The sequence below is a fragment of the Amyelois transitella genome, chromosome 26 (assembly GCF_032362555.1).
Source record: "Amyelois transitella isolate CPQ chromosome 26, ilAmyTran1.1, whole genome shotgun sequence".
NCBI lineage: Eukaryota > Metazoa > Arthropoda > Insecta > Lepidoptera > Pyralidae > Amyelois > Amyelois transitella.
Genome location: NC_083529.1, coordinates 1509518 through 1524161, shown reverse-complemented (window position 1 = coordinate 1524161; position 14644 = coordinate 1509518). Strand labels below are relative to the sequence as shown.

Here is a 14644-nt window from a genome sequence, read left to right as displayed (position 1 = left end):
TGCATTTCAATCCTCAGATTTATTTGACAATGTTACAGCCTGCGCTGAAAACTGCATGCAGTGCAAGACACATTATCCCTTTAGTTTCATGTGGAATTTCTATTGCTTTTCACCAATTTCAATGCTCTAAAAGAATTCAAACGGTTGGTTCAGTGCGCCGATAATAAAATAAAGTCAACCTTGAAATTCGTTCAACACCAAATGAAATAATCGTTATTGGATTTTACGACACGTCTTATGATATTTAAAGAATCGAGGTTTAGATTTGTGACGTCGATTAGGACAAGTTCTTATGTTATTCATTGAAGATAAAATCACCATCTGTGCTTAAAATGATTCGATTCAAAAATATTACAAAAAAAAAAACGTTTTTTTTTTTAAATTCAGCATAAGTAATTACTTTTATTTTCTTCTTTGCTATAGGAATTTGACATTTGTGCAAAACACTTTATGTTTTGCTCATCTTCATATTGTCGATAAAACGGAAAAATCCCAATAAATCGAGACTATCTGGTAACCCTAGTTTATAGCAAAGTGTAGAGGGTTTTTAATTCAGCTTGTGTAAATCATGTCAATAACTAAATTGTATAAGTCAAGTCCATATACATATATATGTATAGTATTACTGTTTCAAAGATGTGGCGACCCTTATGATAAACTAGAGACCGCCCGCGACTTCGCCCACGTGGAATCAATCTCGCGGGAACTCCGAGATAAAAAGTAGCCTATATGTTATTCTGGGTTTTCAGCTACCTACATACCAAATTTCATCGTAATCGGTTCAGTAGTTTTTTGCGTGAAAGAGTAAATAACATTAATCGGTGATTCAAAGATTTGACAAAGGCATTTGCGCCGCAGCTAAGAACAATTTTGTCTCTATTTTTACACAATAACAATAGTTGTGTTCTGTAACAGTTAGCAAATGGTAAACGAGATAAAATAGCCGTGAGAAACGGTAATTTCTCAGGTTAATGTTGTAATTACATGGGAGAACAATGTTCCGGGTTTTTCTTCGAATAGCGTTTACAATGGTTTTATAACGGCGGACTTTTCATTTTAACCCCCTGTCTTAAAGATAGGGAGATGAATAAAAGACAAATTTTCTTCAATACGAAAGTTCCAATATTATTCGTTGATAATGCTTTATCAATTCAACCAATCTAACAATCTTTTCATTTTAATCTTCTGTCTTAAAGAAGGGAAAATGAAAAAATAAATGACGATATGTTTGAAGCCTCTTTCCACAAATCTAAAGTACCTACTCAAGATGGTTTGGTAAGTAAGTAAGTAAGTTAATGCTTTATTGTTCACTAAAGAGTACATTACAAATATAAAACAGTACAGTACAAAGGCGGACTTATCCCTAAGTGGGATCTCTTCCTGCCAACCTTAATTATGTTATGATTTATTATTAGATATTTTCGCTTGTTTATGTTGTGAATTATCTGCTAACCAATCTAAGTATTTCGCACACACAAACTTCTAACACAAAGCCATTTTTGTCGGAATCTTTACTTGTTATGGTTGAGGGAAAACTTCATTGGTAGAAGTAGGAACAAACAGAAAAAGGGAAGTAATTATGGAATTCGTGAAGGAAAATATAACTAAGAGAAAATTGTGACTTGTAGTGAAATCCAAGCGAAAGGTTATGAGAGTGCTTTTAATCTTTTGCTTCATCAATTCTGACTGACATCAAAAATGACTCTCTTCATGCAAAGTCAACTTCTGACTCGTCAGGACGCCCATCCTTTTATATCTGCTTAATCGATCTTATTTCATTCATCCTCTTCAGATGACTTAACTATCTATGTATTACTGTCACTATATCTTCTTTCACATCACAATCAGGAGTGTATCAAATCTCTTTAACTTAGCCGGTTTCAATTTCATCTTATCCAAGGCAACTTATAGCGTAAATAATAAGATCACCCGATGAAACATATCTGGTTTTGCAATCCTATTGTGTTCGTTTCGGTCAATTCGCACGAGACACAATGGCGGTTGTTTGAACTTGATTGGAGATCTCAATAGAGATTTTTACCTTCGGAGCACATTCGAGAATGGGACCTGTCTTTGTTTTGGTCTAATAATTTGTAGTGAGACCAATGTTTCTGACTCGACCGCCACGAAGAGAGATTTTTCGACTAAGTGTAATGCCTGGGGAACCGCGGCTCCGACTATGGGTAGGAAAGTTATATTTATGATTTCATAGAGAAACTTTGATAGCGCGTATCTTCACAGCTATTGGCTGATGGTGTAACATTCTGCGCTGTGATAGGTGTCGTAATTGAAAGGCAGGTTGAACCAAGACCAATTTGTTTATTCAATACCCACAAATAAATGACATGCACCAATAATAATCACAACATCTTTCCCTCACAAAAAAAAAATTAACAGAAAAAAAAAAATTAAAATAATTTGTTATGTTATGAGTCAGCAACTTAAACAATAATATACATAGAGAAAAAAAAAAAAAAACAAGAAAAATAAACATATAACCGACTTCAATACTACATACCTTAATATATATATATTATATATCTAGATTAATGTATATTTTTACAGTTTTTTATAAAGGCTAATCTTATCATTGTAATTTTTATGGGATCACCGCTGATATATATAAGCCCTTTTAAACAAAAATATATTAATCGAAAATTTGGAAAAAAAAATGACTAAGAAAATTGGTGAACATACATACAAAAATAAAAATACTTACATACATTTAATTTTATGAAGTCGGACAATTAACAATAACAGCTTGGGTGAAGTAACATAGTACAATCTTTTATACCAATTTTATACAATTCTAATTTTAAGCTCAGATTGCATTATGATTTATTTTTCCCTATTTAGTTTGGCAATAATAGTGCGGGCCGCCTCAGCCGCCGGTCTGCGCGCGCGATCTAACCGGCCTTTCAAAATATCACCCCGGGAGTCCTCAGAGAGACGCGACCCATCCCCGCTGGTTAAAACAAACGTAGGATCATCTGCGTTGTCCTCACTTTCGGCCATGGACCAATCCTCTTCCTCGTAATGTTCTTGCTCCTCGGGCGTATATTGGGATGTAGAAGAAAGAGCTGCCTCCACATTAATTAAATGGCGTCTATTTCTTCTGTACCGCTTTCCTGTTGAGTCTATTACGAAGTAGGAGCGTGGTTGTGGCGCCCGCGCCTGGACGCGCGCGTGCTTCCTGTCTCCGGCGTCCACCATCACCACACGTTGCCCAGCCCGCAGCTCCGGCAACGCTCGTGCTCGTTTATCATAGTGCTGTTTGTCGCGGGCTTGCTTGCTTGTGATAGCCTTATAATCGTCACGGTTGTCACGGCTGGGTTGCAGTTTACAGTCGTGAGATGGGAGCCTGGAACTAAGCCTGCGTCCCATAAGTAACTGAGATGGTGAGCTAATTCCATCCCTGGGAGTTGTTCTAAGGTTTAGCAACCCTAAATAGAAATCAGAACCAGATGACAAAGATTTGGTTAACATATTTTTAACTATGTGTACTGCCTTCTCACTTCGTCCATTTGATACCGGATATTTCGGCGAACTCGTAACATGTTTGAACCCCCATTGCTTACTAAATGTAGCAAATTCCTTCGAGGCATACGCTGGCCCATTATCAGTTATCAGTTCCTGTGGGATGCCGTGCCTTGCAAATTGATCCTTCATCGCTGTTATGACTGTCTTGCTAGTAATGTTCAGCAGTGGACAAACTTCGATATAATTCGAAAAATAGTCGACTAAGATTAAAAAATACTTGTTACCGTTCTGAAATATGTCCGAGCCTATTTTAGCCCACGGCAGGCTCGGGATAGGATGTGGCAAGAGCGGTTCCCGCGCGGGCCGCGCCACCCTCTCGGCGCACGTCGCACAGCGGCGTACTGCACTCTCGATGTCTCGAGACATCCCTGGCCAGAACATCACATCCCGCGCATGCCGTTTGCATCTATCTATACCCATATGCCCATCGTGAACTCGCTTTACCATTTCGTACCTTAACTTAAATGGAATATAAACCAAATTATCTTTAAATATTATACCATCGACATATTCAAAACTTTCCTTATACGACCACTGCTCTTTTACTCTTTCATCCACTTCATACTTATAATTTGGCCAGCCATTTTTTATATATCTTATAATTAACTGACATTCTTCATCTTTCATTGTATGCTCCTTTATCATACTCAATTTACTGTCACTAAACCTAACATTTTCTATAAGAAAACATGATTGCTCCGAAATTTCATCACTTACTTTTTGTTGTAACTGTTCAGGTAAAGGTGCCCTCGAAAGGGTGTCTGCAACGAACATATATTTTCCAGGTTTATACGTAACCTTGAAATCGTATCCCTGTATACGTAACATCATGCGCTGCAGTCTGGCTGGAACGGAATCCAACGCCTTATGAAATAGCGTTTCCAATGGCTTGTGATCCGTCTCCACTGTGACATCTTTACGGCCATAAACATATTGGTGAAATCGTTCGAGCGCAAACACGATCGCCAACAGCTCTTTTTCAATTTGAGCATACCTGCATTGCGTGTCGGTGAGTGTGGATGACGCATACTCGACCGGCCGGCCGCCCTGCATGAGCACTGCGCCGAGCGCGCGAGAGCTCGCGTCTACTGATAACAGCACCGGCTCGCGCGCAGAATACAAAGCCAGTACAGGCGCGGCGCACACTGACTCTTTTAAACGCCGCACGGTCGCTTCATGTACTTCGTCCCAATTCCATACAGAGTCTTTTTTCAAAAGGATACGTAGAGGAGCCGCTATCTCTGAATAATGTGGTATAAATTTTGATAAATAATTTACCATGCCCAAAAAACGCTCTAATGAACTCCTGTCTTGCGGATTCGGCATGTCACGAATTGCCTTAAGTTTACTTTCATCTATTTGCATACCTTTGGAGCTAAAGGTATGTCCAAGGTAAGTTACCGTTTGAACACAAAATTCACATTTTTCTTTATTAAATTTAATACCAGCATCACGTGCCCTATTTAATAAAAGCTTAAGCCTCTCGTCATGTTCTGAAATTGAAGACCCCCAAACTATGACATCATCAACAAATGAATCTACGCCCTCTAAGCCCTCTAATATTTGACGTATTTTTTGATGAAAAACTTCAGATGCACAGTTTATACCATAAGGTAAACGTAGATACTGGTATCTGCCATATGGTGTTCCAAACGTACATAAATCAGCGCTATCATCATCTAACTGAACCATCCAAAATCCAGATCGAGCGTCTAATTTACTAAAATACCTAGCTCCTTCTAATTTAGTCGCGATATCAGTGAGCGTCGGCAACGGGTAGTGTGCGCGTCGCACGGCCCTATTAAGCGGCCGCGGGTCGAGGCACACTCGAATGCTGCCATCTTTTTTCGCCGCCACTACGATTGCATTCACCCACGGGGTCGGGTGCGTCACTCTTCTAATAACGCCTAGATTTTCCATTCGATCTAATTCGATTCGTAACTTATCTCGTACGCCCACGGGTATTTTTCTAACGGGACAGACTGACGGCTGCGCGCCCGGAATTGTTACTATTTTGTATTTGCCAGGCAACTTTCCCAAACCTTTGAAAATATCATCATACTGGTTAATATCTATTGAATATAAACGTTTTATTAAGCCTAGTTGTTCACAAGAAAATTTGCCCAGCACATTTTGACAGTCGTGTTCAGAAATTATGAAACGTAATTTATACACTTTATTTTTATAAAACCAATTGATGTAACATGATCCAACAATAGGAATAAAATTGCCACAAAACGATAAAGCTCTCGTATTATCTGATGTTAACTCTGATAAGTTCAAACCCAATTTACAATATGTTTTCAAGGACATTACATTTAAATCCGAACCAGTATCTAGCTTAAATCTTTCTTTTAAATCACTACCATATAAAAATAAAGTCTCATACCATTTGTGGCTGTCCATACCGTCACCGAAATTGTCGACCGTGGAGACGTAGTACAAATCTGAATCGTCAGTTGATAACTCTTCCTCAATTTGGTATACTCTGCTCTTTAACTTAGGACATGCACTTTTAAAATGTCCCCGTTCACTGCACCAAAAACATTGAGCATTTCTAGCCGCACACTTATAGTCTCCGTCACACTGATCCTTCATGCAAGCCCGACACGCACTCCTAGAAGCTGCCCCGCGTCGGCCGCCTGCAGTGGCCGCTCCCCGAGCGCCGGCCGCACGGAGCTGGCCCCGCGGCCGCGGCCGGCCCCAGCCGCCACGCGCCGCTCGCGACGGTCCGCCTGCGCCGCCGTACACCACGTCCACGGCTGCCGACGACGCGCCCCCGTCGGTTACCGCCTTGGTTCCTTCTATCTGCCGTTTTTCCTCTGTAGACATCTCACTAGCTTGACAAATCTTCACAGCTCGTGCGAGGGTCAGATCCTCAGCTCTCAGTAATCGATCACGTATTTTTCCATCGGTGACCCCGCAAACAACACGATCGCGTATCAGACCTTCTTCGAGATGCTCGAATTCACAATGCTGCGAAAGTATTTTCAATGCTGTGACGTACTCATCGACAGATTCACCATTTTCTTGATTTCTTGTAAAAAATTTGAAACGAGCCATGGTAGTATTTTGTTTCGTACCGAAATGCTCATTAAATTTGCTGACCAACTTGTCGAAATTCTCCCGATCAGTCTCCTTTTCGAATTTAAACGTAGTATATACGTCGTAACCTTCTGAGCCTATCAGGTTAATGAGGAGACTGGCTTGTACATCTGTCGGTTCTTTATAGACTCCCGAGGCCTTCAGGAACACCAAAAACTGCTTGTACCATTTTCGCCACGCGTCAGCGCGGTTTGCCGGCCCGCCCTCTAGGCATAATTCCGATGGCGGACGCGCGTGTTCCATAGTAATAATAAAACACTATCACTTTTTCTACGTACGAACACTTAATTTTAGCTTAAAGTCGACTTTTTATACCGAAAATTAATTATTTTAGACGACACCTGACACCATGTCGTAATTGAAAGGCAGGTTGAACCAAGACCAATTTGTTTATTCAATACCCACAAATAAATGACATGCACCAATAATAATCACAACAATAGGCTAGCGTGATTGTATTTTTACAGTAATAAACGACTACTGAACTATCTGTAATGGGTTCTCTATCTATTAGCATTAAATTTTGTGTCATAATTTTACATGGCATACCTAACCTAAGAAGTACTCGCCTTATAGCGCATTACACTACATCTGCTCCGAGTAAAATATAAATTAGTCTAAACTATATTTATGCCTTTTGAAATAGTATGCCAAAAAACTATTATGACAAAAAATAGTATGCATAACTCGTTATGCCAAACTAAAATAGGACAAAAAAATTAGTCGAATGAAAGGGATCCCTCTGTAATGAACTATGTAGTCGACTTCTTCTGGGCTTTAGTCGCGAACTCTGAAGATTTTTTTTCTTCCTCCTGGCGTCAGTCCCTGTTGCCTCCTCCCCTCTCTACAGAGAGTCCACCCATGAACATGGTTCTGAAATGGGAATAATTTTGGTGTTTACACGAAGCGACTCCCGTCTGATCTTCGCAATCTTGGAAACCTTATCCATATTGGATCATGTCTACACATCCAGTTATCTGAATTGGATTCATTTGGCCACAAAGTATCAACTTTAATTGGAAACTTGAAAACAGTTATCCCTTACCAAACTCGAAGTTTTTACAAGTTTCACAACATTCTCGTATTTCTAAATTATTGGCCAATGAACACGCGTCAAATATTTCTCTACCATTAGAGTCATTATCTTTCAACACCGCCATCTACATTCAGTTAAGAGTGAACCGCGTATTTGCCGTTTTTTCTTACAACGCGCATGACGCAAGCGCATTGGTATGTAGGGCTGTCACTTTCGCAAGCTTAACTGGTGCCTGTGAATTGTCTAGGTTCAATAGGAATCTAGTTTTACTGCAAGTTTGGGTGACTGACTCATGAATATACAGTCATTGAGCATTGGGTGGTAGGTAATTACAAACAAAAGTTTCAAAATTACAGTTCTAAATTATAACTTTTAATAAAAAAAAAAGGTTAGCGTGACTAATTAAATAGTTGAACGCTAAGATATAATCCCGGAAAAAGCTAAATATTAAATATTTATTTTTATTTATTATTATTATGTCATTATATTTATTATTTGTCACAATCTCCGGATACTTTCGCTTTATCTACATACATTTACTCTATTAAAAAAAAACAAGAAAGTTTTAATTACTCATTAAATCACTTAAAATTGTCAATTCTTGGTTTCAAGCCATTGGTTGATTAATTATATATTAATTATAGTAGCCATTGGTTGACGTCATATTTTTTATTAGTTTGGTGCTGCTTCCAAAGAATCAGTGCAGAAGAAGCGATAACCAACGGCACTGCAGCATCTTCTTCAACGACGTCGAGTTCGCAATAATCCAATAGCTTTAAACAATCTTCTTGGTTAAACTACACGATTTTTTACGTTCATGTTTGATCTTTCGCCAGTACTTTTGTGAGACTAGGATCTTTATAAGTTGTATTTAGGGTTGTAAACATTTAAAAAATCAGTTTCAGTCAGCGTTGTGCCGTGTGGTTCCCGGCACCAATACAAAAAAGAATAGGGCCACTCCATCTCTTTCCCGTGGATGTAGTAAAAGGCGACTAAGGGATAGGTTTACAAACTTTTGATTATTTTTTAGGCGATAATCTAGCAACCTGTCACTATTTGAATCTCAATTCTATCATTAAGCCAAATAGCTGAACGTGGCCATTCAGTCTTTTCAAGACTATTGGCTCTGTCTACCCCGCAAGGGATATAGACGTGACCATGTATGTATGTAACATTTAAAAAACTGTTATTTGGCAACCCTATATACATGAACAGGGAACAGGTTTTCTTACCGTCATATGTGTGGTCACTCTATGATATTTATAACAAAAGTTTATTTGCCATTGCCACCTAGCTGTAAAGGATTTTTTTTTGGGCAATATTCGCTAAACTTGGTAACCACAAAACTATTTGACTGTTATCTACAGATTCAACCTATTCTTTTGATAACGAACAAACGTACAGATTCTATCTATTAAAAAGCTTATGTCATATCTCATTAACATCATGATTGATTTGTTCACTGAATAGAATAACATAAAGTGGGAAGGCGAAAGGGGATGACAGAGGAATATTTCACAAAATAAGAGTCTGGAATTCAAACAAAATGACAAAGGAATATTTCATAAAATAAGAGTCTGGAAAAGAACCCTGAAATTCACGAATCTCTTTTGCCTCACACACTGCAAAATTTCAAAAGGATTTAATTTTTAAACGTAAAGGAATAAGTCAATCACTCAAAAAAACATACATAACGCCAAAATAGGGAAGATGCAAATATGATATTTATGAAAATTTTATGTTTAAAATGTTAAATAAATATAAAAGAAGGACTTCTTCAACGTTTTTATTTTAAATTATGTTGATTTTTAGCAATTATTACGAATTAAAATTACGTTAAACGAAACGCATTTCAAAACACCAATCAGCGTTCAGTGACGTCACTCGTGCGGTGTCAACTTTTAGAAGTTAACTTTGCGATTGATATATGAGCAGTGCTTATTATTTACGTTTTTAATAAAAATGGAAGTCGGATTTAATAGAGCAGACTCTAGAAATTTACCAAAAGTTAGTGTCGACATGGTAGTAACTTTTTTTGTCGTGAGTCCAGAGTTTTCAAGTGTAGAAATGAAAGGGACTAAATTAGTACGGTATGTTTGAATCATAGTTTTTAAACGTTGTTTACATTTTATTCAGCAATTTCAAACATAGCAGTTATATTTTAGCTCAACGAGGGAATCTTACGGCGATAACGCAATCGGTTATGTGCAAATTAAAAGAGATGGAGAATTATGTACAGTGAAAAGTCGAGTTACTCCAGAGCACAAAGTACGAAAAGAAGGTTATCGTGTTACAGCTGTAATAAATGAAGCACAAAGCTTAGTTCTGTCCTGCCAATGCGAAGATTGTGCAGCTTCTGAAGGTAAAATATTACGACATTAATGAATAATGAAACTGTTCGAAAAAAAAGGTTATTTTAAATGCTATGAGGTATGGATTGTCATGACTAAAACTTTATCATATACAGGTGGGTGCAAGCATGCTGCTGCACTATTGCTATGGTTGCACAGAAGGTCTGAGGAGCCTCCAATTACGTCCGTCACATGCTATTGGAAGAAGTCGAAATTATCTACATGTGCTTCTGGAAAATCTTTTATAAAAGCCAAAGAAATGGGTCAAGTTTCAGTCAATAACAGTTTCTCTCAAGTAAGCAGCTTTTTTATTTAATGAGATTGAAAAGAAGTTAAATGATATAATAAATTACAATAATAACTGCATATTTTTAGGTGGATATATTAAAAGAATTTGTAGATGCTGTCAATAAAAAAGATTGTCGGGCAAGTATTCTTCGCTACTTTCAAGAAGACCAACAAACTACAAGCATTCATAAGCTGTGTTCAAGCTTGATTGGAAAGTTGGACTCTCCAGAATCATTTCTTGAAACATTATCAAAGCAAATGACCACTGATAATATAAATATGGTATTTTCCACCACCAAACATCAAAGTGATTCACCAATATGGTTTGAGTTGAGGTTAGTAGTAAGACTTCTAGCTTAGTATTGTTTATTGTATTTATCACTAAAATACCATGAATAAAAAAAAATATTTTGACAAAATAAACTCATTTTCATACTCACATAACATAAACTTGATTGGCATATTAACTGTATATAAGTTTATTTTTCTATTTTACAGGTACGGCAGAATTACTGGCTCAACTCTTTATGAAGCCGCTCACTGTAGAACTATAAATGGTTCCCTTCTGAACAAAATTCTGGGAGAACATTCAAAATTTACTTCCATTGCGATGAGTAGAGGGAAAATACTAGAAAAAGAAGTTCTCAAAGTAGTAAGCAAGAAAGAAAAGGTAAGTTGGGTGGTTTTTGTTTGTTTGAATATTTTAAATAAAAGAAATTTGAAATGTTTGGTTCAAGGCTGTAGTACATAATTAATATTTTTGTTTCTGCAATTCAGATTGAAATTGAAGAAGCTGGACTACTTCTTAATGCCGAGTATCCTATTTTTGGAGCAACACCTGATGGGCTTACTAAAGATTATACAATAGAAGTCAAATGTCCTTCAACCGAAGCTGCCATACTTTTCTATGTGAAAGACAATAAAATAACACCAAAATGTTGGACACAAGTACAACTGCAAATGTTGTTCAGCAAAAGGAAAATAGCACTTTTCTGTATAGCACACCCAAATTTTGAAATATCAAAAGAAGTAGATATTTACCATGTGCCATATGATAACAGCATCATATCTGTAATGAATATTGCAAAGAAATTCTGGATAGATGCTGTATTTCCAAAATTAAAAGATATATATAATATTTAAGCACATTTTTTTGTTTTTCAAAAATTTATTAAATAAAACTATGCTTCGCAAATATTGTTTTTTACAGATACGGCAGAATTTCTGGCTCAACTCTTTATGAAGATGCTCACTGAAGAACTATAAATGGTTCCCTTCTGAACAAAATAATGGGAGAGCATTTACTTCCATTGCGATGAGTAGAGGGAAAATACTAGAAAAAGAAGTTCTCAAAGTAGTAAGCAAGAAAGAAAAGGTAAGTTGGGTGGTTTTTGTTTGTTTGAATATTTTGAATAAAAGAAATTTGAAATGTTTGGTTCAAGGCTTTTGTAGTACATAATTAATATTTTTGTTTCTGCAATTCAGGTTGAAATTGAAGAAGCTGGACTACGTCTTAATGCCGAGTATCCTATTTTTGGAGCAACACATGACGGGCTTACTGAAGATTATACAATAGAAGTCAAATGTCCTTCAACCGAAGCTGCCATACTTTCCTATGTGAAAGACAATAAAATAACACCAAAATGTTGGACACAAGTACAACTGCAAATGTTGTTCAGCAAAAGGAAAATAGCACACCCAAATTGTGAAATATCAAAAAAAGTAGATATTTACCGTGTGTCATATGGCAACAGCATTGTATCTGTAATGAATATTGCAAAGAAATTCTGGATAGATGCTGTATTTCCGAAATTTAAAGATATATATAATATTTAAGCACATTTTTTTGTATTTCAAAAATTTCTGAAAAATATTAAATAAAACTATGCTTCTAAAATATTGTTTTTTATTCAATTTTAATTAAAGGTGATTGTAAATTCACAAGTGCACAACAAATGATTATACTATAGTCTAATTGGGGTATAAGAAAATGATCTACACAGGCATGTGGCTTTAGAAAAGCAAATTCTCGAAGTCTTCTAATTACTCTTTCAATATGGATTCGAAGACTTGCAATTTTCTTAGAACGTAGTACTTCGTCTTTTGAACTTTTCTTGGAGGAGCTAACACTAGGTGGTCTTATCAACTGAAAGTGGTTTTTTGCCAGCACTTCTTCAATGTGCTTGAAGCCTCTGTCTGCCATGATACAAGCTTTAGGTGGTAATACATCCATAAATCCAGATTCTTCAAAGATTTTTAAATCAGAAGTTCGGCCTCCAAATCCATCTGAGACAAAGTTTATCACCCCGTCTGGTGTTGAAGATATCAAATATTTTATAGTGTTGCATTTCTTGTAAGAGGAATAGGTCAGAGATTGGTGTACTGCATCACTAGGAACTTCTATTTCTATTTCAAGGCAATCGATTATACAATATGTTTTAGAAAAAGAATTTCTGAAGCTAATTGGTAAATTGGCAAGAACTGACTCTCGTGAAGGCTTTATAATGAACTTTTTTAAGACTTCAGCCATTTTCCAACATATTCTTGAAAATATTCTGCTTGCTGTAGTTTCATGTATATCAAAATCTTCTGCTAAGATGGAAAATGGTTCATTCAGTCGTAGCTTTTTTAACACTAGGCAAATATGAAAAAGATTGCATTTTAAGCATTTTTGTAGAAATTCTAGAAGAATATTGCAAGAAAGTGGAATCCCTATATATAACTGTGGCTGTGCCATAATCCGTCCCATTGTTATGCCACATAACTGTCTTTGTTGCAGCTTAAATACACTTGAAACTGATTCTGCAGTGCTATCTGTCTCATCCTCAGGTTTAAAAAGACTCCTAATACTGTCAGTATCACTAGACTCAGAATAAATAATTTTATACATATTTAGTTTTATGGGTGATGTTTTATGATCCCTCATGTTGACTTTCTTAGGTGATAAAGCTACAGTCTTTTGGGGTATTTTCATTTCTACTTGAACTGGTTTTGATCGTTTATGAGGATATATAGACACCTGTACACCTTTATCATTGGATATTTCTATATTCTGAGAATCATGTGTTTCTGTGATTGATGAACACTCCAAAGATGGATCTGAAAAATGCAAAACAATAATATATCTAGGTAGTTCTTTATCAGAAAGTATTATTTTTATATCATTATAAAAAATGTGAGTTAGAATGTTCAGTGTAAGAATAAAATAATCTGAAAGAATATATAAATATTATACATACATACATACACAAAATCACGCCTCTTTCCTGGAGGGGTAGGCAGAGACTACCTCTTTCCACTTGCCACGATCTCTGCATATTTCCTTCACTTCATCCACATTCATAACTCTCTTCATGCAAGCTCGTCGGTTTCGGGTACTTTTGACCTGACCCTTTACCAGGACGTCCTTAATTTGATCAAGGATCCTTTATTTATAAATATTATACCTGCATTATTTTCAATGCTCTCAAGAATTTCACGTATTTTCCTTTTCATTATTACTGATCTAGGTTTCAGTGGCATCATTCTATTTTGGCATTCAAAAAAGTGAGGTACCACATCCTTTTTCAGATAAAGTTTCCCCCCAATCATTTTAAACTTCATCCAATTTTCGACGTCGTTCTCCAACTGTAAAATTAAAAATATGTCATTAAGTTTTGAAAATACTTAGGTACAGTACAAGCAATAATAACAAGTAAGTATTCGCCAACTTACGTCAAAGTGGTCTTCACAGCAACGAATAATAGTCTTTGGAGAATAATAGTCATTCCTCTTTGCAGCTTGAAACCACTTTCTTCTTAGTTTTGGGTCAGTAGGTCCAGTCAAGAACAATTTATTTGGAAACTTTGTTGAAGTAGATGGACACATAGGCACAAAACATGAGTCAACACGACTTTTTATCCGAATTTTCTCGGTATTATTGTGATCACCTGATGTGGATGGATATTCCATTTTAAATTATTACAATAAACTTATTGGAAAGTTTGCAATTTATAATAATCAACGAAGGCACAAACTAAATAGAGATACTATAACGAAGGCAAGCACGACAAATGTCAAACACGTGTGACGTCATTGGAAGTGTAGGTCCGTTTTGGCGCGAAAATTTAAACGATCAGTTTAAAGCCGCATTTTTTTACGATAAATTAGATTGTTTTAATTTTTCAATATGTTAAGACCTATTTTACATGGAATTCTTTAAAATGAAATCAAAACTAAAATTATTGCATGTTCCCTATTCAACAATTAATTATTATTGTCTATGTCATTTTTAATTGAAATAATACTGGCCAGTTATTGAGACTGCATAGACTTTAATGTAATA

The 14644-nt window shown here is 36.4% G+C and overlaps 4 protein-coding genes across 5 annotated transcripts in view; 2 read left to right on the top strand and 2 right to left on the bottom strand.

Moving 5' to 3' along the window:
• LOC106141451 (uncharacterized) overlaps window positions 1-14644 on the top strand; it is an 85483-nt gene that overhangs the window by 6085 nt on the left and 64754 nt on the right. The gene's annotated exons all lie outside the window — the stretch shown is intronic.
• Window positions 2839-6888, bottom strand: LOC132903419 (uncharacterized protein K02A2.6-like). The gene has a single exon (XM_060951715.1). It carries the CDS (start codon window positions 6886-6888, stop codon window positions 2839-2841), a length of 4050 nt encoding a protein of 1349 aa, XP_060807698.1.
• LOC106141203 (uncharacterized) lies at window positions 9433-12150 on the top strand. The gene is made up of 7 exons (XM_060951692.1): window positions 9433-9771; window positions 9847-10043; window positions 10149-10327; window positions 10408-10655; window positions 10819-10990; window positions 11098-11695; window positions 11806-12150. The coding sequence occupies exons 1-6, from the start codon at window positions 9644-9646 to the stop codon at window positions 11461-11463; spliced, it is 1290 nt and encodes a 429-aa protein (XP_060807675.1). The 5' UTR covers window positions 9433-9643; the 3' UTR covers window positions 11464-11695; window positions 11806-12150.
• On the bottom strand, window positions 11159-14501 carry LOC106141199 (uncharacterized). Its single transcript, XM_013342857.2, has 3 exons — window positions 14035-14501; window positions 13767-13947; window positions 11159-13419 (listed from the first exon to the last, which is right to left on the bottom strand). The coding sequence occupies exons 1-3, from the start codon at window positions 14269-14271 to the stop codon at window positions 12227-12229; spliced, it is 1611 nt and encodes a 536-aa protein (XP_013198311.2). The 5' UTR covers window positions 14272-14501; the 3' UTR covers window positions 11159-12226.

Coding starts and splice junctions, on each gene's coding strand:
- LOC106141199 (XM_013342857.2), bottom strand. CDS start 14,271: ATGGAATATCCATCCACATCAGGTGATCACAATAATACCGAGAAAATT. Junction 13,948..14,034: donor GCTGTGAAGACCACTTTGAC/GTAAGTTGGCGA, acceptor TTAATTTTACAG/TTGGAGAACGACGTCGAAAA. Junction 13,420..13,766: donor GAGCATTGAAAATAATGCAG/GTATAATATTTA, acceptor TGCATTTTTCAG/ATCCATCTTTGGAGTGTTCA.
- LOC106141203 (XM_060951692.1), top strand. CDS start 9,644: ATGGAAGTCGGATTTAATAGAGCAGACTCTAGAAATTTACCAAAAGTT. Junction 9,772..9,846: donor AAAGGGACTAAATTAGTACG/GTATGTTTGAAT, acceptor GTTATATTTTAG/CTCAACGAGGGAATCTTACG. Junction 10,044..10,148: donor AGATTGTGCAGCTTCTGAAG/GTAAAATATTAC, acceptor TATCATATACAG/GTGGGTGCAAGCATGCTGCT.
- LOC132903419 (XM_060951715.1), bottom strand. CDS start 6,888: ATGGAACACGCGCGTCCGCCATCGGAATTATGCCTAGAGGGCGGGCCG.